Genomic DNA, 22,422 nt, shown 5'->3' on the forward strand with positions numbered 1-22,422 from the left:
TGTTTGGTCAGTGGAGATACTCCATCTGCCAACTATCGAAACTAAATCTATCGATATTATTCGCTATGTATTGAAAAAAAAAAAAAATTAATGCTAAATCACTGGATAAATTCAAATGCATTTCATAAAAACAATAAGCAAATATTTTTCTCCCTCGCTCTTTAATTTTGTAAATTGTAACGATTTTTTGTTTGTAACGAAGCTTACAATAAATGTTTGCATATTCGATTTTAGCTGTGTTCCATGTAGAAAACTTAACACATTAAATTGACAAAATTTTCTAGTTTTCCTTATATACGGTTGTTTTACTAAAAGTCTTCGATTCTTAAGCCAGAATATCAACAAATAGCATATAAAATATATTACTGCGGTAAGCGCTGCCAGCAGCGTTTACATTACAGATTTATGTACATTAATATAATACAAAAAGCCAAATAAATATGTTTAACAATTATGTATGTTAATTATGCTGTCTAGTTTTGGTAGAGTTTCCCCGACTGTCACGAAAGAATCCAAGAGTGTATAATACCTGCAACGGTGGAAAACTATATTAAGTATAGGCATACTATTTAAACTAAATTAGAGAGCTTACGATTTTCGCCGGGCGAGAGTGTTATATGTATATCCTCTCGATTGTGAATCGGTGCTATAATGAAAGAATTTCAATTAGTATAAATTTAAACACATATAGAGAGGAAGTGCAACAACAACAACAACGGACTTTGTAAGTATTTAAATAAGTTCTTTATTTACGAAAGCTGCTTAAAATAGTAATAAACTTTGTTTGCTTAGTAATACAGACGCTAACAATAAAACAGATAATGAGGCCATATGCATTTGACATAAATATTAATTAAACATAAACTTCATGGTTTATAGATAATATATGTTGGGGTTGCATTATTAAAGCAACATGCTATGTTTCGAATTTGGGCGTGTCGTGTCTTTCGAATGAGCAAAAGTTTCGTTTGATTTTATTGATATTTTAGTCCTTTTAGTATCTATAGAGGCTGCATGCGTGCCATGACTTTTGTGGGTTTGTAATTCATTTTCTTAGCTGGAAACTAATTTAAAAAATATATGCTATCACAGTTTCAAAGTTGCCAACATGCAGGCAATGCGTGCAAGCCATGCATGTTAAGAGAACTTTGCATTGACACAGAGATGAACATAGCTTGACAATTATAGCACTTATAAATGATATATAAGCAGGCAAGCCAGCAGGAGCAATCAAATGATCAAAAACGAGCAGTATAGTATGTCACGTGTGCAAAGCGTATGGCTGCTGGCGATTGGCATCGGCCTCTGGCTGCATTTGCTGTTGTGGGCGTGGCCGGGGCTGTGCGCTCTCATCAGCATTAGGCACAATGCGTATCATACCCGGCTGGATCCTAACGTTTTCACAGGCTTCGCATATATTCAGTTGCGGATGATTGCGGAATGTACACAAGTTGCAGGCCCACATATCCAGTGGCTCCTCGCCTTCGTCCACCTCCGATTCGGACAGGGACTCCTCCTCCTCCTCTTGATTGGTACGTGGCTGGGCGACAGTTCTTGCAGGTGACGTTAAGGGTGGAGCTGCTGTCGCCGCTGCTGCTGCTGCTGCTGCTGCGGCCGCAGCTGCTGCCTTCTGCTGCTGCAGAAATTGCTGAAACTGATAGTATTGCGCATAGGTGGGCGGCGGCTCCATCTCCAGTTGCAGCTGCTGCTGCTGCTGCGGCGTCAAGCACGCCGAGCTGGGCGCGCTGCTGTGGTGCTGCACGAAATCTAGATGCGACTGTGTCTGTGTCGCGGGCACCGAGTGAAGACGCAGCGAATTGGGCGGCACCTGAGTCCGAGCGCTGCCAGGAGCAACTCGCTGTCGTGGAAATGGCAGCTGCTGTTGCTGCGGGCCTGGGGGCGCCGATAGTTGACGATTCATGGAATTTGGCGCGGCTGCATTGCCATTCAGCTGAGGATCTGGGAAGGAAAGCAGCCGTTCACTGGAGTCAACTCAAATTAATAATTTATAATTTGTGCGCCATACCATTGAGTAGCCGCTGACAGTCCTCAGTCAGTTTCTTGATATCTCTATCCAGTCTTTCAGATTCGCCCTCTGGCACCGGCTCGGTCAAAATGTTGATCTCCTGTTCCAGCATCAGCAGACGCTTCTTATTCTCACGCAACGCGTTGGCCAGCTTGTCGCGTCGCTGCTTTTGGCGCTCAATGATCTTGGCATGCGCTGCAAGCAAAAAGAACACATATTGATCAGAAATATTTTATTCATATCCATTTAACTTCATTAATTCAATATATATCAACACATATATACCTTATATTTATTTATATACAATTGTATATCTATACACATAGCAAGCAAGTATATTTATGGCTCTATAGCTCACATTTTATTACTCTGTTTGTTGCTAAAAATAAAGGCGCGCATTTTTGCTCGCTCGCTAAAAGTTCATAAACATATTTAAATTTAGTCAAAATGCGCAAGCACACGAGAAATCAATCTAATAATAATTTATTTTTGACTGAAAATAAGGCAGCGCAACGCCCGGTTTGAAATGATTTTTGAATTAGATTTTAACAAACTAACAAAAAGAACAAAATGAACAAGATAGAAAAAAAAAACAAACGGTTTAAATAAAAGCAGACACATATTTTTAGACATTTTGATAGATTTCTAGCGGAAATAGCAAACAGGGCAATAGGCCAAAGGAGGATCAGGCTGACATACAGAACATATATTTAGAGAAAGCAAATGAAAATGTTGTAGTACGTCATTTGCTTGTGTTCTGCAGACATTTTAATTGATAAATTAATTCGTTAATGGACGAGAAGAATTCCACGATATGTCACTAAAGTAAAAGTGTGAAGAATTTTATTTTAATTTGATTGACTGTCGCCTCTTAAATAGTTTAGCTAAAAGCAAAAGCGGCAAGTGCTTTTCAGCTATACATATATACAGTCGACTCTCGTTCTTTCGAAACTCTAGGGACTCTTAAAACATTACGAATTACCGAATATTTCAAATATTAAATGATTCGAAATTTTTAAAAGAATATAAATAAAACTTCGAATTATTAATTACCAAGGGATTTTATTTAATTGATGATATTTTACATATTCGTAATGCATGTTCAAATGAATAATCTTTTGAAAGGAACTCATTTGTACTGGCTTGCTTCAATATTTGTTGATATCTTGTATATTCGGGTCGTATGTTCACATTATTTAATCCCTGAAAAGAGCTGCTGCTACGACTTTTGAATAATTGAATAATTCCTCATTATAATAATCTCCTCAGTTTCGTTTTAAAGATATAAATATTTTAATCCAAGCTAGATAATATTCAATAAATTTACATTATGAAATGGCCCTTTGCCCATGCTGCGTATGCTTAATGTGTCAAGTGGAATACCATTTGCGATCCAATTAGAGTTCGGACTCGAATACGAATTCGGATTCGGACTAAGTTGTTGCTATCGCGATGTTTTCTTCGCATTTTCGCCGTGAACTTGAACGAGTCGCAGCAGCAACAAATGAAAGAACAGAAATACAAGAAAATAAAATGAGAGAACAAGAGAGAAAATGAGGGAGATATGACAGAGAGAGCGAGAGAGAGCGTAAGCGTTGTATAAATAAAATGGTAAGGAACGCGGACGGTGGGACTGAGCGAAAGACCGGCAGATGCGAAGCTGGTGGCGGCACATTGCTCGTGGAACACGGAAACGAAATGGAATGAAACAGAATTGAATAGAATGGAAAAAGTACAGACAAGAGACATTTCTACATCAAATAATATGTCGGACCCAATCTATATACATACATACAACCGAAATCGAAGCGTGGGCGTTACATTTTATATATTATTGTCTCTATATATAAGATATACCTAAGTAAATTGTTTATATAGCTCAGCTATCTGCATTTTCGAGAAGGTTGGACAATCGGAAAAGAAAAAGGCATAACGGTACCGATAATTGTAAAATTTGTTGGATTATTATTGAGACTTATATTCGATCTACCTGGCAGTTAAGCTACCCAGTATTATTTATATGTCGAGAATGAAATTAAAAAATTATAATTAAATTAAATGAATGAAAAAATGTTCAAAACATTTAATGGACTCCAAAATAGTCGTTTCCTTCTCAGAATATACAAATTAATAGGCCTAATTTTTGTAGAAAGTCAGATATATGACTGGCTTGTCGCCAGTTAGAATAGCATTATACAATAGACGACTTCTAAAACTTGAACCCAATATTTATACAACCATGATAGACTGGAGTTTTTGAGATCTGAGAAGCCCTAAGGGCTTACAATTAGATAAATGAAATAATTTTCGAATACTTTATACATACTTCATTTTCGAATTATGTGATTTGTATAGCCATAGAAACTTTTGACCTGAAAAATAAAACAAACTTCGAAGCCTGTTGTCATACGCCGATCTATAAAATAATGAACTAAACACATGGTTTCTTTAATATGCTTTCGTCTAATCCGACCCGAATATCGGTATGTTAATTAATCTGTAAGCATACTTCTATGGCATCAAGAGTTTAAGTTACACCAAAAGCATTAAATACAATCCAGACTGAATTGTGCATGAGCATAAAACGATAAATGGGCATGAGCATAAAACGATAAATGGGCTAATATATATTCGATTCCATAAGGTAAATAGTAGTTATAGAGTTTCTCATATAACAACATCGTTTGCAACATTTGGGGCGTAATTCAATTTGTTATCAATTGTAAACAGAATGGTCTGATAAGGGCTGGTGTGATTAGACCTATTATACGGCGAAAAAATCCCCTATATAGGAAAACAAAGCTATGAAACAAAAATTACGTCGCAGATAACGAATGCGATTCCAGACATGTGGAAGTCCAAATATAACTAAACTAACTAAGCTTTATGTCTAACAAAAAACTATTGCTGTTTTTTTTAGAATTACACTAATTATTATTATATTTGGCAACCAGGAATATTTTATTTGGGAAGCTTAACAAACTTGTAATTAATTTACTGGACTTTTCTATTCTGCCGCTTGATATAGATTTTTTTTTTAGATTTTTACTCGTAACAGCAATCACTTTTCTTTGACTGATCATTGTCTTGTTCAACAAGGATCAATATCTGAACTTATGTATTAGACTTTACTATGCAGATATTTGGGCTACACTAAAAGTATAAAACCAACCTATATAGATATTTCTTTAAATCAATGGATTGTACAGTACCTACGAATAAAAAATACTTATTTCATCACTAGAGATTTGCTTTCGTGCTTAGACATCTATATACTTTGGATGATTGGAAATATATCGATATGCATATATTTAAGTATCAGTATCATTATCTGTATATGCATTTCCCTATCCTTAAACATTTTGTGTTAGAGTTTTGCTTGAGGTTCTAACAGAGCGCTTGAGCAGTCAGAAACTCAACCAACAATTTCTGTAACTGATTAAAAATAGGTCTTTGTACACCTGTTCGTCTATCGGAACAGATCTTTTCGATTGGCTGCTTCGCTATGACTTCGCATTTAGCACTCGCTGACGCTGTGAACTAATCTGCCTGTGGTAAATCTTTCTCTATCTTTGGACTCACCTTCTCGATCCGATTCGGGCACAACGCCCTCGTAGAGGGGCATGTGCGTGACGCTGGGGCTGTTGTCGCTGCTGTTGCTGTTGTTGTGCAGATGATTGTTGTTGTAGTTGGAGGCGACAATATGGTTCTGCGCCTGTGTGGGATATGGAAATATGGCCGGCATCTCGGGCGGTGCTGCAGCAGCTGCCGCTGCTGCTTCGGCCTGTTCCTGTAGTTGCTGTTGCAGCTGCTGTTGCTGTTGCTGTTGCTGGCGTGCTGTTGGCGTTGCCCCATCGGTGACCAGCACTCCTGGCTGGGATGGCGGTGTGGTTGGGGGCGGCGGGCAGGGCGCGTAGAGCGGCACCTGGGGACGCACACAGCCGGCGCTGAAAACGCTGCCCTCGTCGGTGACCGTTAGCTGGAAGTTCTTGTGGGTGCCGCGGCGCGCATCAAAGCTACTGCTCGAGTAGGTGATGCCGCTGCTGCCGTTCCCGCTGGGCGCTGGCCCGGCCGTGATGTCTATCGTAGCGGGCGCCGTTCCGTTGCTGCTGATCTGCGGCTGGCGCAGGGTGAGATTGAGTGAGGTGAAGCTCTTGCGGCCGCTCGGCGTACTGCCACCGGATGTGGGCGATGGGGGCGTGGGCGCTGGCGCTGGCGCTGGCGGTGCCGAAGGCGAAATTGCACTGACCGCGTTGCTAAGAAATTCGCGCGCATACGGCGGCTCCGGTTGCAGCGTTATGACTGAACGATGTCGCACGGGCGAACGTAACTGCGCAGTAGCTGGCGCTGCCGACTGCGCAGCTGACGTTGTCGCCGGAGCAGCAGCAGCAGTCTCTGCTGTCGCTGACGTTGGCGATGATAAGGAAACATTGAGCGACAGCTCCGACTCGCTAGAGCTGAGCGGGCTGGTGAGACATGAGGAGTCATTGGAGCAGCTGCTCGAGACAACGGCCAACGGCTTCGGCGGCAGCGGAGGCAGCGGCGGTGCGCGACGCAACGGCTTGTACTGCGCGCTGGGCGTCAGCTGTTGTCGCGGCGCGGGTTGTTGTTGCTGCTGCTGCTGCTGTCGCTGTTGTATCTTCTGCTGCAGCTGCGCGTTTAGCTGACGCGGCAAATTCAATGTGGTGGGTCGAGTGCGAGCAATGGGTGTGACTGGCGGCGTTTCAACACCACCGGTTGGTGGCTGGGTGGGCGCAGCCCGCGACGGCCTCAAGGGCGTCGGCGGCTTGGCTTGGCGCTGCTGTTGCTGCAAATGCTGTTGCTGTTGCACCACCTTGGCGGGATAGGACTGGACGGGCGAGGGGTGCAGCACCAGCTCCTTCTTCAACATCTGTATGCAATTGTCGCGCTGATGGCAATTCTCATTGACGCATTGCGTCACCAAGGCATCCGGCAGCGTGGGAAACTCCTGCTTCATCTCGTGGAACAGGTGCATAATACTTATGTTTGTGCACTGGCAACTTGGCTTGGCTTTCGGCCTGCAGGCAGACTCCTCCAGCTGCTCATAGCTGTTGCTGCGGCTAATGTTGCTGTTGCTGTGGTTCCTTAGATATTGCTGTTGCTCTTGCTGCTGTTGCTGTTGCTGATCCTCGTCCGCGCTAAGCAGAGCCTTGAATTGAAAGTGCTGCTGCAGTGCCTCGACTATTAAGGGCGTGTTGTTGTTGCTCGCTTGTGGTTGTGGTTGCTGTTGCTGCTCCTGTTGCTGCTCCTGTTGCTGTTGCTGTTGCTGTTGTGGAGGGTTGCCATTTAATTGGAAATGATTTGCTCCGGGCGGTATTGGTGGTGTGGCCGCCATTTTAGGCCATCATTTGTCACTGCCGCAGACCTGAAAATACAACCAAGACACGAATTAGCTAATTGCATTAGCAATGGAAAGCACTGTGTGTGGGGGGGAATGCAAAATTAGTTCATGGCCCGATTTAGCACGGCGACTAAGTCGCCTAAGTCGGCAATTTCAAATGCAAAACAAACCTGGCAAAAATTAAGAAAAACTGATAGTCAAGAAAATAGAGAAAAATCGCCAAATCAAAGAGCTTCAAGCAATTTGCTTAAGCGCCGAAACAATAAACAAATGACAAAGAAAATTTAAAAATATTTATGACACAATGCACGGCATAAAAAATTGCTCAGGTTTTCAAAAAAGAAAAATAATATGCAAAAACGACGAGCTAAGAAAAAACGCGAATAAAAATAATAATATTAAGTGAGCAAAAATAGAAGCGTCATACTAGCTAAATCTCGATATCGCGTGCTGTTAGGACAGTGTCAAGGATGACATAAATATACATGAGTATCTTAATACATATATATATATATATAGAGAGAGAGAGAGAAAGAGAGAGAGAGAGAGGGAAACAGAAACAGCTTGATATATAGAGATATAACTAGACCATTGTGATGTATGGCAAGGAACGACAATTTATCATAACCAGTTTAAAGCTGGCTAAACACAAATAATACGTGTGAATCGACTTACATTTTGATTTCGATCAAATATAATAGTTAAATAGTATAGTTTATTATTTAAGATATGCAGTTGAACAGCTAAAAATTCCCAGAAAACACGAGCTCTGTCTCTTTCCTTATTAAATTGATCGATGACGTATCTAAATCTTTTAATGGCCTTTGTTGAGCCACACATAAATATATATAACTATATGTACACATACATATATTATTTATTTATTTATGTATATTTTATTGTACATCTTTTGATTGCAGCAAACAATTTGTTTTCGTTTTTGTTTTCCTTTCACAATTATATTTATTTGCAGTTTTTGTTTTCGGCTTTCATATATTTGTTTATTTGCATTTCAAATCAAAATAAACAATTTTCCATTAGCTGTATGTATATTTTATGGGCAGGTGTTTGTCATTTCTTAACACTTTTTTTGACATATTAAAGAAACCTTTTCAAAGCAATTTCACAGATTTCAAGCATTTTTCTAGAGACTTCTGTGCTCATATTTGAAACAAGTATATAAATGGGACATAAATATAGTTGATTTCATAAAATTATTGTAGTCTGCACAACAAATTCGTTTATCAAAATTAAATTCGTTGCGAAAATTATTATTATTATTATTATTATTATTTTTTTTTTTTTGGCGTAGACGCGTTTGAACGCTTCAAAAGCCAGCGATAAACTGAAAACAATTTCAAAAATATTCGAAAAGAGTAGAGCCAAAAAAATAGCATACATATAGACACATACATCTGAGAGAATGTATATGTATATGTATATGTATATGTATATGAATGCTAGCAGATAACAAAATAGAAATTGTAATTTCCTCTTCAAGTGAACCATGTGACGTATGCGTAATGTAAGAACTATTAATATCGCATGATATATCGGACAGCTATCAAGCATCTTTTAATCAGGTTTTTAAGTCGCCCCATATTATATATAACCATATATTATGCTGCCTTTGTATTAAGCTCAAGTGAAACAAATCAATTAAATCATTCAATATTTTTGACACACGCACACATTCAAGCAATTTGGCAAAGCCTTTAACAGCATCTCTCCCTCTCTCTCACTCGTTTTCTCTCTCTCTCTCTCTCTCTCTCTCTCTCTCTCTCTCTCTCTCTCTCTCTCTCTCTCTCTCTCTCTGTTGTTTCTTATAAATTTCTTAAAATAAACTTTTGTGTGGGTGTTGCACAAAAGCATCGATAATTGAATGAATTTCTTTTTTCTTGAATCTTGCAAACAACAACAATAGCAAATAGAAAATAAATAATATGCTGAGGTGAAAGAGTTGTTAAGAAATGAAATTCATTAAAATCTAAAATAACATGTCTGGCTGAAAGAAAACTATTTAATAGCTACACAGGCACAAACTGGACGGAGAGAAGAAAATTAATCGCCAACATCAACGCGAGGATTAAATAGACATAAAAAATGCTTTTTTGTCTTTTTATTTTTTGCTTGAGAATTGCGGCTCACCTGAGCTTTTGAAGAAATATAGAAACCAACTACTGACAGCATGCATAAAAACAAATAATAAACTTTGCGACACACACACATATACACATATATATTTATAATAAAATATACGACTATAGCAATAAAAATCAAACATTTATGCACAAAAAACGTATTAATAATAAAGCATTGGCATTAAATTTGGATACAGCACATTTAACATGGCGCCATTAAAATGGCCCGCCGCAGGCATAAATAATATTTATATTTCTCTATATCTATCCGAATAGAGCAGCGAACAATATTTTGTTCTATATGTACATATATCTGTTTGTATGTGTGTTCCAGAATTTGTTTATTTCAATGCCCGACCCATAATATGATAAAACCAACAAAAAATATGAAGTAGATGTGAGAAAATTCAAAATTAGCAAATTTAATAAAGAAAGTAAAACAAGTAAAAGGCATGTAAGGCGAGAGCTGTCGAGCATAACCGACTGCACAATGCTCGTTCACAATCTATGGAAGAATCGTTATTTTGGAATCTATTATATTATATTATTATTACAAATAATACTCAAGGGCTTACATGCTTCAATTCATACTGGGACGAGAAAGAGATTTGATCTAATTATTACTAGATTATTCAGTATTATATAAACTAAATCATTTCATTGAATACCTAGTTCATTTATTTCGAGTTTGTTTTATTATTTTATTAGTTACATATATTAGTTAAGCTAACTAATTATATTAGCTACACTATCTATCTATTGGCATTCATACAGATAAAAATCAACATGTGCACAAGCTAATATAGCCTTTTCAGCTTGTGAAGGGGCATAACAAGTAAAAGTACTTTAATAATAATTTATATTTATATTAAAAATACATACATTCTGTTTATACCTAATCCCCACAAAGCACTCTCTCTCTCTCTCTCTTATAGTCTTTGGTTTAGCAGGAGTTAAATTTGAATATTTATTGATAATAACCCCTTTACTATAAGCATTAATGACCTTGCCAAAATAAAATTAATGTTCGCAATTGGCAATTTTTGTTTTTATTTATTCTCATTAGTAATTCTGCATTTTGATTTTATCATTTTTAAAGAGGGAGAAGAGAATTTTTCGTTCCACAAATTTCCAAACTAACATTTTCGTATATAGGGAATGAATGGAATGCGAGCCAAAACAGTTTCGGAACTTGGAGAAACATATGGAATTGAAAATACTCTGTAAATTTGTTGATTTATTTGGGTACACCTTTAGTTATTTCTATTTTGAGACTCATATTACTATTATTAAATTATTTATTCAAAATATCTAGAGCTTAACTATATGTATTAGCTCTCGACCTAATGGTCCAAATCAAATGGTATTACAAAACAAACATTGATGAGAATACATTATCGTATAATTGGAAATCAAGTAATATTTTATTTATACATGTGCTTTCCTTTCCAATATACACTTTTTGTATACCCTACTTTATAGTGTAAATAAGATTTTCTTTTTTCGGGCACTGGGCATATCTTATAGATTGTGGTGAGTGGAAAGGGGATTGCGGGGTCGTTAATGAAAATTTGTTTAATTTCAATTAATTCTGTTATTCTCGTTGTGTTTGCCAGTTTCGTGTGACTTATAGCGAGGGTGTAGCGCAGACAAACATGCGAGCGACGACTGCAGACGTAAACGACCTTCACAATTAGCTAGCGATATATGCAATAGATATACATGTATGTATGTATATCCATATATACATATCAATGTGTATGCAGATGTGTGCTATACGAGAGATATGCACGAGTCGTCAACTGGGAAAGGAAATCGACGTCAAAAACTGCAGCTAGCATATAAAAGAAAACAGAGTCTTCGTATATGTATATTCGATGTATGTACACATATTTGTATACATACATATATACTCGCATGTGCTATAGATTCTAGATTCTATATGGTATGCTCAGGTAACAGAGTGCTTCATTTGCCTTGACATACGCAAAAATCGAGAGGCATAGAACCTGTGTTCAGAGTACAAAAGACCAACAAGTTTACAAAGTAATTAAATTTATGGCAACACATATAAGTTTTATGCGTGGATGTGGCTCGGAACGGCGCGGTTCGGAACGAATCCTCTTGTAATTGAACGGAACAAAGTTTCCATTCATTAAAATGCTTTTGTGCAAAAAGAAAATGTTGGCGTCGCTTCGCGTGCCTTTAGACCGATTTACATGAAAGCAAATAAGAATAAGCAAAACAAAAGCGAAAGACCACGAAAATAAAGAGAAAATTTGTTTTTGGGTTTTCCGAGCGCTCGATCAGCGGATTTTAAAGTTGGTCATCGTATGTTAATGAGAATGCCGCATTCTTTAGATGTTTTCTCTTTTAGAATCAAGAAAGATTTCCCTAAATAGATTTTGGAATACGAGTTTAACGATCGATCAAGCTAAGTTTAATGATGAATAAAATGTAAATTTTTAAGCTAATGGTAATACAAATTCTAAAGCTCTGTTACAAATGTTAAAGTTAATGCCAATAAAGTAAGTTTACAATTGAAAGATCGAGTGTTGCTTTTGCTTAAATAAAATTATATTCATGTTAAAGGCAATGGTAAACTAAACTCTTCATGTAGTGGTTCCCTAGTCAAATAGTAATATTAAATAAAGTGATTGTTAAATTGAACGTAAATGCTAAAATAAATTTCATCATTCATTTCTTTTCATGTGTTTATTTTTAGTCATTTAACGAATATCATATACAACAAATTGGAACTCATGTTAAACTTAAGGTTAAATTGAATGTAAAATGTTATCGTTAAAGTTGTTTTCCCTGTAAAATCGCCTGCCTCATTTATCAGTTTCCATTGAATAACTAGACCTCACTATTGATAGCTTATCAAAATGGCATTCGAATATGTAGGAAACCCTTTAAATTAAAAGTTAAGTTAATGTAAAATGTACTGACGATTTCCTTATCATATAAGGTTTATTTTTATCAATTAAGTAATCCATATTACAATAGATACATTGTATGTGTTCGTGGACTACCACCGGATTGCTTTTGTCTTTGAAGGCCGACAATTTGAAGTATCGATGCAATTGACCGGAAATCTCGGTGTCTGCCTTGTCAAAAAAGGCCGAAAAAGAAAAATGATTATAAATAAATAAATAAATGCGAAGCAAAGAAAATCTTTGCACACAACAAAAATGAGGGGGGAAATAACAATATACCCGCCCCGAGAGGCCGTATATACGAGACATCCAATTCTTAAACAGAAAACATACGGATCGCCCGATGGCGATGCGTAGAAAAACTAGAATGAATATTACTAGATAACTCTGCTCTACAACATGAAAACAACTTTCACTTTGAGAGCAAAAATACGTTGAGGAAAATTATACAAGTATAAACGAAATATTATAAATCAAATGCGGAGACATGAAATGAAATGGAAAAAACACGCAAAAATGGAACGAGAATAATTTAATTTTTTTTTTTTTGGTTGTTGTTGCTGCTTAAGTCTCTTCTATTTTCAATTTTGTGTTTTCTTTACTTGTCTTTTTTCGTTTTTTTTTTTCTTTTTTCATTCTATTTTTTTCTGAATATTTGTTGTTGGTTTTGAGCGGGTGCTGCTTGCCAATAATTTGAAGAGGCGTTTTGCGGAATTTTCTGCAGACGTCAGGCCTTGACTGACGTCATTAGCGCGAATTTCAAATTGGAAAAAGAAGACAGGAGAAACGTGGTTCCAATCGGCTGTCCTGCTTCTGCTCGAAAAATTACTTGGCGTCGGCGATAATGCAGACATTAATACGGGTTATTTATTTATTTATTTATGAATACTTTTTTGTTGCTGTCTTGAAATTTTAAATTTGTATTTTATTTTATTTTTGTATTTTCTCTATCTCGGTTCTTTGGCTCCTCGTAAATGTGCAAATAATCAAAGCGGAGTCAAAGGCAACGGCAACAACATCAATTTTAGCTATTTTTAGACGCTGTTCATTTGGGCGTGAAAAATATGAATAAATGACAATCAGCAGGGGCGGGGGCAAATGCGGATTCTGACAGGTGTGGCTGCCGCTTATCGCCGCGAGCCTGGGAAACGATTTTCGTACCGTGCTTGGCGACAATTTAAACCGTACATACATACATACATATATTATTAATATTTATGTATATGTATATGTATATTTATGTCTAAATATATACATACATATATATTTAATTTATTTTTTATTTTTTGATAATTATAGCGACAATGATAAGCCAAGTGGAGCTTATGGACCCAGGCCAATTACAAATACATATTGCGCACACATTTCACATAATGAACTAAATATACTAAGTACGTACGTATGCATGTAAATACATATGTATGTACGTATATGGTTTAAAAACCTATGTACATATGTACATATGTAGAAAAATTTGCAGGGAAATTCCCGCAATAATAACAACAAAGTGCCAAGCGCAAGAGCAGATACAGCTACAACGGCGCCGACGACGTATGTGTGTATGTATGTATATAAACAAAGACGTAAAATGGAAGAAAGAAAAAACAACACAAACAACTCTGTGCTTGCTCTTAAAATGTAACAACAAAGGCGAAAACAAACAAAATAAAAGCTTGCACCAGAAAGAGGTGTAGCTTGGCAGGAACATGCGATGAATGCAACTGCAGGGATATATCGATAGTAACCAAACAGGAGTTATGACAATGAAAAGAGAATATCATTGAACAGCGAAGGTCAAATAGTACGAAATTAAAAAAAAAAAAAAACTCTCCTGACATGACATGAGATGACATGAGACTGCGAACCAATCAAATAATTTCAATAGGGATGTTTTGTATGGCCTTTTAATTTTACTTTGAACGTCAAAGCCAAGTCTACATATATAGATAAATTTATAGAAATAACAAAATCTTATCAACGTGAGTGTGCCTATCATGCATTTATTACGAATGGAAACAATCTGATTTTTATTTTTCATAGTGGTTCGATAAAAGTTTATGTTGGCAAGGAATTAATTTTCGTTTTGTTAATGTATTAGAATTCAAAATAGAACTCTCCAGATTATACCCCTGAATATGATTGTTGCATCTCGTCTACTAAATGCATTTACACGTCTACTAAATGTTTTCACGTTCTCAATTATCGAGATTCTACAATTTTGGCACCTGTTAGCGCCGAAAACACAATGAGGGCCATTGATAAAAGCATGTTGGAGACTAGTATAGGACATACATAGAAAATCAATATTTGCACATTTAGATTAGAAATTATGTGGAAAAATATAACAAATACATGCGTAGATAAAGTGTATACGTATTTAAATATTTTCACAAGAATTAAGGCCATTATGGCAAATAGGCAATGGGCCAGACCCGGCACGTCGGCCCCCGTCGTTTCTAAGCTCCGGGCCATGTCACAGTTTTTCTGTGTTATCACTCGGTAATGGGGCGGGGGCGGAAATATTCATATAAAAATACCTACAAACAATCGCACACATACCAATCACGAACGAACACACATTCGCAGTCTCTTATAAGCGTTCATACGCACACACTATGAAACGAGAGTGCGAAAGAGACACGTAGAGAGCGACAACAGCGACGACGCTGTTGTATTAACGGCAAAAAAACGACGACAACGGCAACAACAACAAGATAAAAACCAGCCAGATCGTCTCTGTGTTTGTATGTGTGTAAGTGCGAGCGAGAGAGCGCGCGCATTAAACAGGTGACATTGGTAGCAGCGCTACGCAATAATAGATAAAAAATACATAATTCAAATAAAATGTAAAATGCCAGCCAGGTTAAGAAATTACACGAAACATGGCCCAAAATGCAAGACCAGTGTGTACACACCGAAATATGAGCGACGCAACTTGTTGAGTGCATAAATATAACGTTCTACATATAGATTATTATTTCCGTTAAATCTATTCTACTCACCAATAATAATTATACGAATATTTGCGAAATGGGCGCCCTCTGACTGTGTTTATTGTTCAGCACTTTGCGATTGCATCAACTTGTATATTTTCACTTTTTCTCTTTCTTGCCCTTGCTTGGCTTTCACTAATGCTTTTGCAGTTTGCTGCAAAAATACACAATTGCACTCGCACGCTCGCCTCGTTTATTTCCGTTTCGGCACTTTTTTGCCAGAGCCTTTATTGGTATTTACTAATTATTATTTTTATTTTCGTTTAATTTCTACGCGATCCGATTGATCCGCGAACTGTGTGGCAAATGAAACAGCTGATTGATTGATAACAGCGTCTGTAACTTAACATTTGGACTGAACTGCTTTTAACAGCGATAATTTATGCTACTTAGCAGAACTGACGTTGATATTTTCATGCACTTGGGCATTAGAATATATATATTAATACTACCAACAAGCAGTATAAATCTTTGCCAATGCTCAAAAAGTTTAAAGAGTTACTTTGAAACTCATCAGTTGTTGAATAATTGACCACAGATCCATTTGAGTCTGAAGAGTAGGCGCAGTGAAGACCTAATCCAATCGATAGAGGCAGCTGTCATCTACTCATATCGATATATTAAAAGTCAGAATTGAGTATATCGTGCATAAATACAGGGTGTGTAATAACTATGAAAACATCAACAATAAATAAACAAGAAATTTAGAAAAATTCGACAAACCTGAAAGCTGTTAAAATACTATTTGTCTTGAATGAATATAACACTGGTTGGTTTTCTTGCAAACTGCGACACGCTGCTTGCTTGTCTTGTATTTTACGTTTAGAATAAGTGAAGAGCTTTTACACCAAACCTTGATTGAATTAATCATAAATAATATTTGAGAAATGGTTAAACATATTCAACATACATTCGCAGATGTACAAAGACCCTAAATCAGTCCAAAGAGATAGTAAAACAGAGGCAAGATAAGAGCACCCTTCGCAGATGAAACGCCCGTCACGCCCACAATCAGTTTAAAGATGCCATAATAAAAGGCAAGCTGGAGCACCACATGGAGGCCCAAAAGACTGCAAAGCAAGACAGCGGTAAGTAATGCGAATTAAATTTCATACTATATACTAACATTTTGTCTTTGCGACGGGCTTTCTCCAGATTTTTGGGCGATTCCTTGCTCAGATATTGACGCACACCTTGAATGGTGTTGGCGAAATATTCATCCCACGTCAGTTCTCCAATATCTATTCCAAACTTCTTTTTGTCCACAATGTCCATGGTTTTTGACAGCGCCAGCAGCCGTTTGCTATCAAAATGCCATTCGGTGAATATGAAACGCTCCAAGGTATTCAACGAATTCCAAACGTTTTTATGAAGTCGCATCAGGCTGGAAATGAACGCATTTGAAAAGATTTTTAAAATTAACATCTAAACACCTCTCTTTATCTAGGTAGTGCTTTCTCTTATGCCATAAGGCATAGTAACTCACATTGGTCTACCGCCGCCAATTTTGGTGACCAAGTCAAGGAAGAAGCCGGGTATAAAGTGGAATAGTATGGCCCCAAGACGAAACAGCATCAGGCTCTTCACCAGACGCAAATTGGGATACCAGACGGCGCTGTTCAGCGGATAGTCATGCAAATAGCTATTGATTTTGTCCTTCAGAAACTCGAAACGGAATGGCTTATATGTGCTGGATGTCAAATGGAATATCTGCAGCTCCGCGGGACGTCCTCCATTCTTGGCTCTGCAATGGTTCAGGGATTAGTTGTCTGAATATACATTTCTAATTTCTAATAAAACCCACTGCAATGAATTGACATAGTAGCCCGTGGTTATGATGCCATTGACCACCACATCGATGGGTATATAGTCCATGATGATTGTAGGATCCAAGGGGAGACGACGCAAGATTCCTTTGGAGGCGCCCATGAAGAAGCCCTGGGGACCGTTCTTCGATATTGTCCAGCCGGGTATGGGCTCTTTCCAGGCAGCCGTGACTGCAATGATTTCAGTATGAGAGAAAACCAGGACAGCAAACGCAGTTCACTTACTCATGCTAGGACGCACAATGCCGCAGGGGAACTGCGATGCCGCATTGGCCACCTCGTGCTCCGCCAGATGCTTGGTAAACGTGTAAGTGTTGGGATGGTCCTTGAGCAATCTGTAAATGAAGTACAAAATTAACTACTTTCAGTTAACGACTTCACAGGGCCAACTCACTTTGGCTCCAGTTGCTTGAGCGCTTCATCGTTAAGTGTCTCGGCCAACTGAATAATCTTTTCTGGATCATCGGGCGAGGGATAGAGCTTCTCTTCCACATCAGTTATATAGGCATTCACATATGCGCTGGACACGTGCACCAGTGCATCCAAATGGCGCAGTTGCTTGCACAGCTCGACGACGCGACGTGTTCCACGCAAATTGATGTTCGTCGTCTCCTTGAGGGATTGGAAAAAGTCCAGCGTGGCAGCCGAGTGGAAAACCACGTTCACGTTGTCGATCAGTGTCTCACGATCCTTTGCAGAAATGCCCAAATGCTCGAGCCCAACATCGCCTTCGATGGGCACAATCTTCGAGAGACGCGACTCCAGTTGCAGCTCCTTGAAACGGTCGAACACCGAGTTCTTCTTCAGTTCCTCCAGACGCTGCTCCACGCTCTTGCCCTTCTTGGCGCGCATCAACAGATACAGGGTGCCCACATTGGGCACATCTCGCAGCAGCTTCTCCACAATGGTCACGCCCACAAAGCCCGTGGCGCCCGTGATGAAGACATTGCGTCCTGCATAGAAATCTGTGATGGGCGAGCTGAATTGGTAGCATTTGATTAGTGTCGATTGAGTGGAAATTTTAACATGTATTTATATAACTAATGCAGGTCGTCTTATTAACAGATTCTCTTGCATAACAAACTTAACTAACTTTCCCTACGCTTCAAATGCGGACAACAAAGGCAAAATTAGCCGCACCAGCAGCAGCAGCAGCCGTACCAGCCGCAGCAGCTCCAAGGCGGAATCATACAAGTCTGTCGCATTTCTCCGTAACGTAATGCTCCAATGTCCAAACCAGTTTTTTGTATATTGATGTGTATATACATATATATGAATGTGTATACATATAGTGTGTGGGTTCTAGCTGCTATTTGTCGTCTGCATATTTATCTAGTTAACTAAATTCAACCTGAGCTGCGGGAGTATAAAAATAGCAGATCAAAGGTACTTGAAGCTGAGTGGGACAACGTCAAAGCATTAACTAAGCAAAAGTGAACTCAGATAATACGAAATATGAAAACACTGCAAATTGTGCAGTCACGTAGTCGAATTGGGAAAAATAGTAGCGCAAATCAGTTAGTATTTGTATAATTAACTCGTTTTATGATATCGATGTTATAATTGTAATGTGAACTAAATAAGTTTGGCGAAAATATACATGCTAGACCCATATGTATAGCTAGAGCCAAGTAAATAAGTAATTGTAACTAAATTATACTAGGTATAACATGTATACACTGCAATATCATGTACTATATCATCTTATATTGCATAGGCCTTGGCTAACTATGCGATCTGTAGAGCCAAGTTTTTGTTTTTGACACACGCAAGCGCAATTTGAATTAGCCACTTTCGTTTTGGCCCTAATGATGGCAACGTCTCCGACTCGTCTGTGGTTGCGTCTGGTCATGGCAAATGATTTTATAATGAACAATGCAAATGATGTGTGCGGTATTTGTTTTTGTTGCTCGCTGATTTTATTGACTAACAAATGGCAATTTGATGTTCGAGCTGCGCAATATTTATGATTTACTCGATCGAGTTAAGCTCAAAGCTGAAGCCGTTGCAGGTGCAGCTGGAACTGCAACTGCCTCAAGTCATTGGTAAAACAGTTTTGATGCCAGCTTCAGATTTGGTGCCGAAACTCTCAACTCTGGATGTCAGCTGAATCAAGCTTTCACTTGGCCTCTTTGCCTATTAGCAGCAGGTGAGCCCCGTGTCTGGCAGCCACAGCTTCTAACGTGGCGATAAGTCGGCATAAATTAAAAGTTTTTTTGCTTTGTGGCTTTTGGCAATTCGCAAATTTGAATTTTGCAATGTATTAGCCAATTTCCTACTGGGTCTTTGTATTATTTCTGTATAAGCTTTGTGCTGCGGTGGCTACAGTAAATTGTCTTATTATCTTGACTAAAGCCATGCAGTGATTAGATTTTAGCTGAGGTTTCCCAAACGTGGCCAAGTGGAACAACACTTATCGCGCGCAATTAACTGCGCGGATTTATGGCAGCAAATTAAATGTTGAATTTATGCAAACAGGTCAGTTCTGACTCGTTCTATATATGTATACGGTATATTTCCATTGCAGGTGTGTGTCTAGTATTTATAAATAGCTTTAAATAAATAATTTTGCTTAATTCTAGGTTCGAGGATCGACTATGAACTGTGAACTCTCTGGATGTACACGACCTCATAGCCCAGCATCCGACTGCTAATTGCTATATGTGGACATAATTGGCAGTAATGGAGCTTGTGGCGACAGCACTTCGCAAAGGGATAGATTTTGCGTTGGTTATACCCTGGCTCCATTGGAAATGGGAAATCAGGGTATAATGGTTTTGTGAGAATGTATGTAACATGTAGAAAGCGGCGAGGCAAAGTATATAAAGTATATATATTCTTTATCAGTGGGGAACTGAGTCGTGGCCATGTCCGTCTCGCTGTCCGTATGTGTGAACGCGACGATCTCAGAAGATATAAGAGCTACAGACTTAAAAGTTGATACTTTGATTTAAAAATTCCATAACTACTGCTCTTATTTTGTTCTCGATTAAAAACCTTATGGTATAAGCAATAGAACTACGTTTCTTGCATATTTAGAGATAGATATTTGAACCACAGATTCATGTATATTTTTCCCCTCTCTCTTCCCTCTACATTTGCTAGAGACTTGTGCTTTGACACAAATACACGTCGTTTTTTATGAAGATAGTCCATCTACTAAATAGTTCCCATAGTTAGCCTCAGACTCATGCATGTGTGCTTACGTGGGTGTACGTATGTGGGTGTGTCTGTTTTGTCTTGTATGTAAGCAGACAAGAAGCGAGGAATTATTGAAATATCAGTTATTTCTACGGGCTCAGGGAATCTCGTAGTCGAAACTGCTCGACTAGAGTTTTTTTACATGTTTGCTTTTGTTTTTGTATGTCTCTCAGCCACGTTGTATTTTTTTGCCTGCATCAATGGCTACCCAAGCCGAGAGAGATGTTTTAGCAACCTGTTCACGCGGCCCCAACAATTAACGTCATTCATAATGCAGCAGGCAGATATATTATGCACACGTAAATCAAAGCCTAGGCGTTGCCCAGGTCGAAGTTTATTGGGCGTGTAGAATTTTAATGTCGCAAAAATGTCAAGTTTCAATTTATTTGATCTTGTAATAAACGTAAATTGCGATTTTATATGTTTTCTTACATAGATTTGGTGGCTGAGCGCTTTAAATTAATTACGTAAGTCCAAATTCATCCGTATACTATCTACATAGAGGCTCACTTTTAATTATATTATTATTTATTTAATTTTGATTGGTGTGTCAAAACTAATTATTATTTATGTTCGATGTCTGTTCAGGCTGATTTATATATTCATTTGATAATTGATATTTATTGATAGTAATATACTGAAATTTAACTCTAATTATCTAATTTGTGTAACTCCCGGCTTAAGCTGGTTTACCGAAAATTTTCATATTGAATTTTTAATTTATAAACAAATATACATATATTGAAGGTGATTATAATTTATTAAATTCATTATATAACTTTTGTAAGAAATAAAAATAAAAGCTTTGAGCTACAAATTTTTAGTGTTTTATTCAAATTTAATTCAATTAAAAACCTACCTAAATTTAGGTAAGTGTAACAATCTATAATTATAATTACCAAAAACTTAAATGGTTGAGAGTTATTTACTATTATAATTATTTCTTTTTATCAATATCCTTTTAATTTATCTTACTTCTTCGTGTATTCCTTACTACTACAATTTTGAGATATTTAAAAAAAAAACCGGAATCAGTAAATTTCTGGAAGTGATTTTTACATGGCACAAAGCGAATGTAAATATTGATCGACAGCCAAGTGTCGGATCTCTGACATAAGATACCATATGATGTCCATGTGTGCGTGTGTGTGAAGAGAAAAACTCTAAAACAGAATGTGCGCCCAGGGCATACGCATTGCATCTGCTGCGGATTTATTTATAGTTTTACAACTTTAAAAATTGAAATTTATTGCAATTTTGGCAAATGGCTCTGAACTTTGTACCGAATGTTTAAATTCAAATAATTAATTCACACACACACACATACATATATAGTTATATTCCCAGCCATAGATACGAAAGCAGTCAAACTAGCCCGACTTATTTGTTAGATGGCCATTTTGGCAGTCTATGTCCAAAAATGTTCTCTTACCTGGCCATAGTAACGGGGCACAGCTGTTGATCAAATGCACGAATTGATATTCAGTTCAATATGTGTATATAGTGTTCGCTATATAGATCTGGTTGGATCTAACGCCGAAGAGCCGAAAATTTCTCTTTTTTTTCGCTAAGCTGAGCTTCTTTTTTTCTTTCGTTGCTTCTTCCTCTTCACTTTGTTGTTTGTTTAAGCGTTGTTGCTGCGGCAGTAAACAATATACACGCGCACACACTCACATATATTCATACATATGAATGAATGCCTGTGTTTGTGAACAGTTACGTCGCTCTCTGTATGCGGTATGCGTTTGTGTGTGTGTGTGTGTGTAGCTGTTTCGGTGCGTTCGTCCGAAACTCTGCGTGGAGCACAACTTGCACGTTTGCCGGCCGAAGGGAAACTGTTTCGTCGGCTCTCGTAGACCGTGTCTCAATGCATTCTCTCGGCACGCCGACGAGCCACATGATGATGAACAGCATCATGATGAGCAGCAAGAAAC

At 37.9% G+C, this 22,422-nt stretch overlaps 2 protein-coding genes and 2 long non-coding RNA genes across 8 annotated transcripts; 2 read left to right on the plus strand and 2 right to left on the minus strand.

The window, feature by feature from the left end:
- Window positions 1-142: 142 nt before the first annotated feature.
- Tab2 (TAK1-associated binding protein 2) lies at window positions 143-15,800 on the minus strand. 3 transcript variants are annotated; one of them, XM_089260711.1, is made up of 6 exons: window positions 15,471-15,800; window positions 5,609-7,412; window positions 2,027-2,221; window positions 1,381-1,959; window positions 593-646; window positions 143-529 (listed from the first exon to the last, which is right to left on the minus strand). In XM_089260711.1, the coding sequence occupies exons 2-6, from the start codon at window positions 7,380-7,382 to the stop codon at window positions 501-503; spliced, it is 2,631 nt and encodes an 876-aa protein (XP_089116837.1). In that variant the 5' UTR covers window positions 7,383-7,412; window positions 15,471-15,800; the 3' UTR covers window positions 143-500. The 3 variants fall into 3 exon arrangements, with proteins under 3 accessions (XP_089116837.1, XP_089116835.1, XP_089116836.1); XM_089260709.1 differs by lacking the exons at window positions 143-529; window positions 593-646 and having other exon boundaries at window positions 722-1,959; window positions 15,471-15,798; XM_089260710.1 differs by lacking the exons at window positions 143-529; window positions 593-646; window positions 15,471-15,800 and adding an exon at window positions 8,064-8,491 and having other exon boundaries at window positions 722-1,959.
- A 118-nt stretch (window positions 15,801-15,918) lies between these two features.
- On the plus strand, window positions 15,919-16,421 carry LOC149091194 (uncharacterized). Its single transcript, XR_016196901.1, has 2 exons — window positions 15,919-16,230; window positions 16,380-16,421. It is a non-coding gene; the product is annotated as an uncharacterized LOC149091194 (long non-coding RNA).
- LOC108653647 (putative fatty acyl-CoA reductase CG8306) lies at window positions 16,232-22,336 on the minus strand. Its single transcript, XM_018104299.3, has 7 exons — window positions 21,921-22,336; window positions 17,682-18,266; window positions 17,513-17,622; window positions 17,266-17,458; window positions 16,948-17,205; window positions 16,588-16,845; window positions 16,232-16,531 (listed from the first exon to the last, which is right to left on the minus strand). Exons 1-7 carry the CDS (start codon window positions 21,926-21,928, stop codon window positions 16,393-16,395), a joined length of 1,551 nt encoding a protein of 516 aa, XP_017959788.1. The 5' UTR covers window positions 21,929-22,336; the 3' UTR covers window positions 16,232-16,392.
- Window positions 17,331-20,121, plus strand: LOC149091195 (uncharacterized). 3 transcript variants are annotated; one of them, XR_016196900.1, is made up of 4 exons: window positions 17,331-17,594; window positions 17,656-19,436; window positions 19,555-19,765; window positions 19,870-20,121. It is a non-coding gene; the product is annotated as an uncharacterized LOC149091195 (long non-coding RNA). The 3 variants fall into 3 exon arrangements; XR_016196899.1 differs by having other exon boundaries at window positions 17,656-18,545; window positions 18,624-19,765; XR_016196898.1 differs by having other exon boundaries at window positions 17,656-19,765.
- Window positions 22,337-22,422: the final 86 nt, after the last annotated feature.

The sequence above is a fragment of the Drosophila navojoa genome, chromosome 5 (genome assembly GCF_054131105.1).
Source record: "Drosophila navojoa isolate 15081-1374.11 chromosome 5, UAZ_NAV_1.0, whole genome shotgun sequence".
NCBI classification, from domain to species: domain Eukaryota; kingdom Metazoa; phylum Arthropoda; class Insecta; order Diptera; family Drosophilidae; genus Drosophila; species Drosophila navojoa.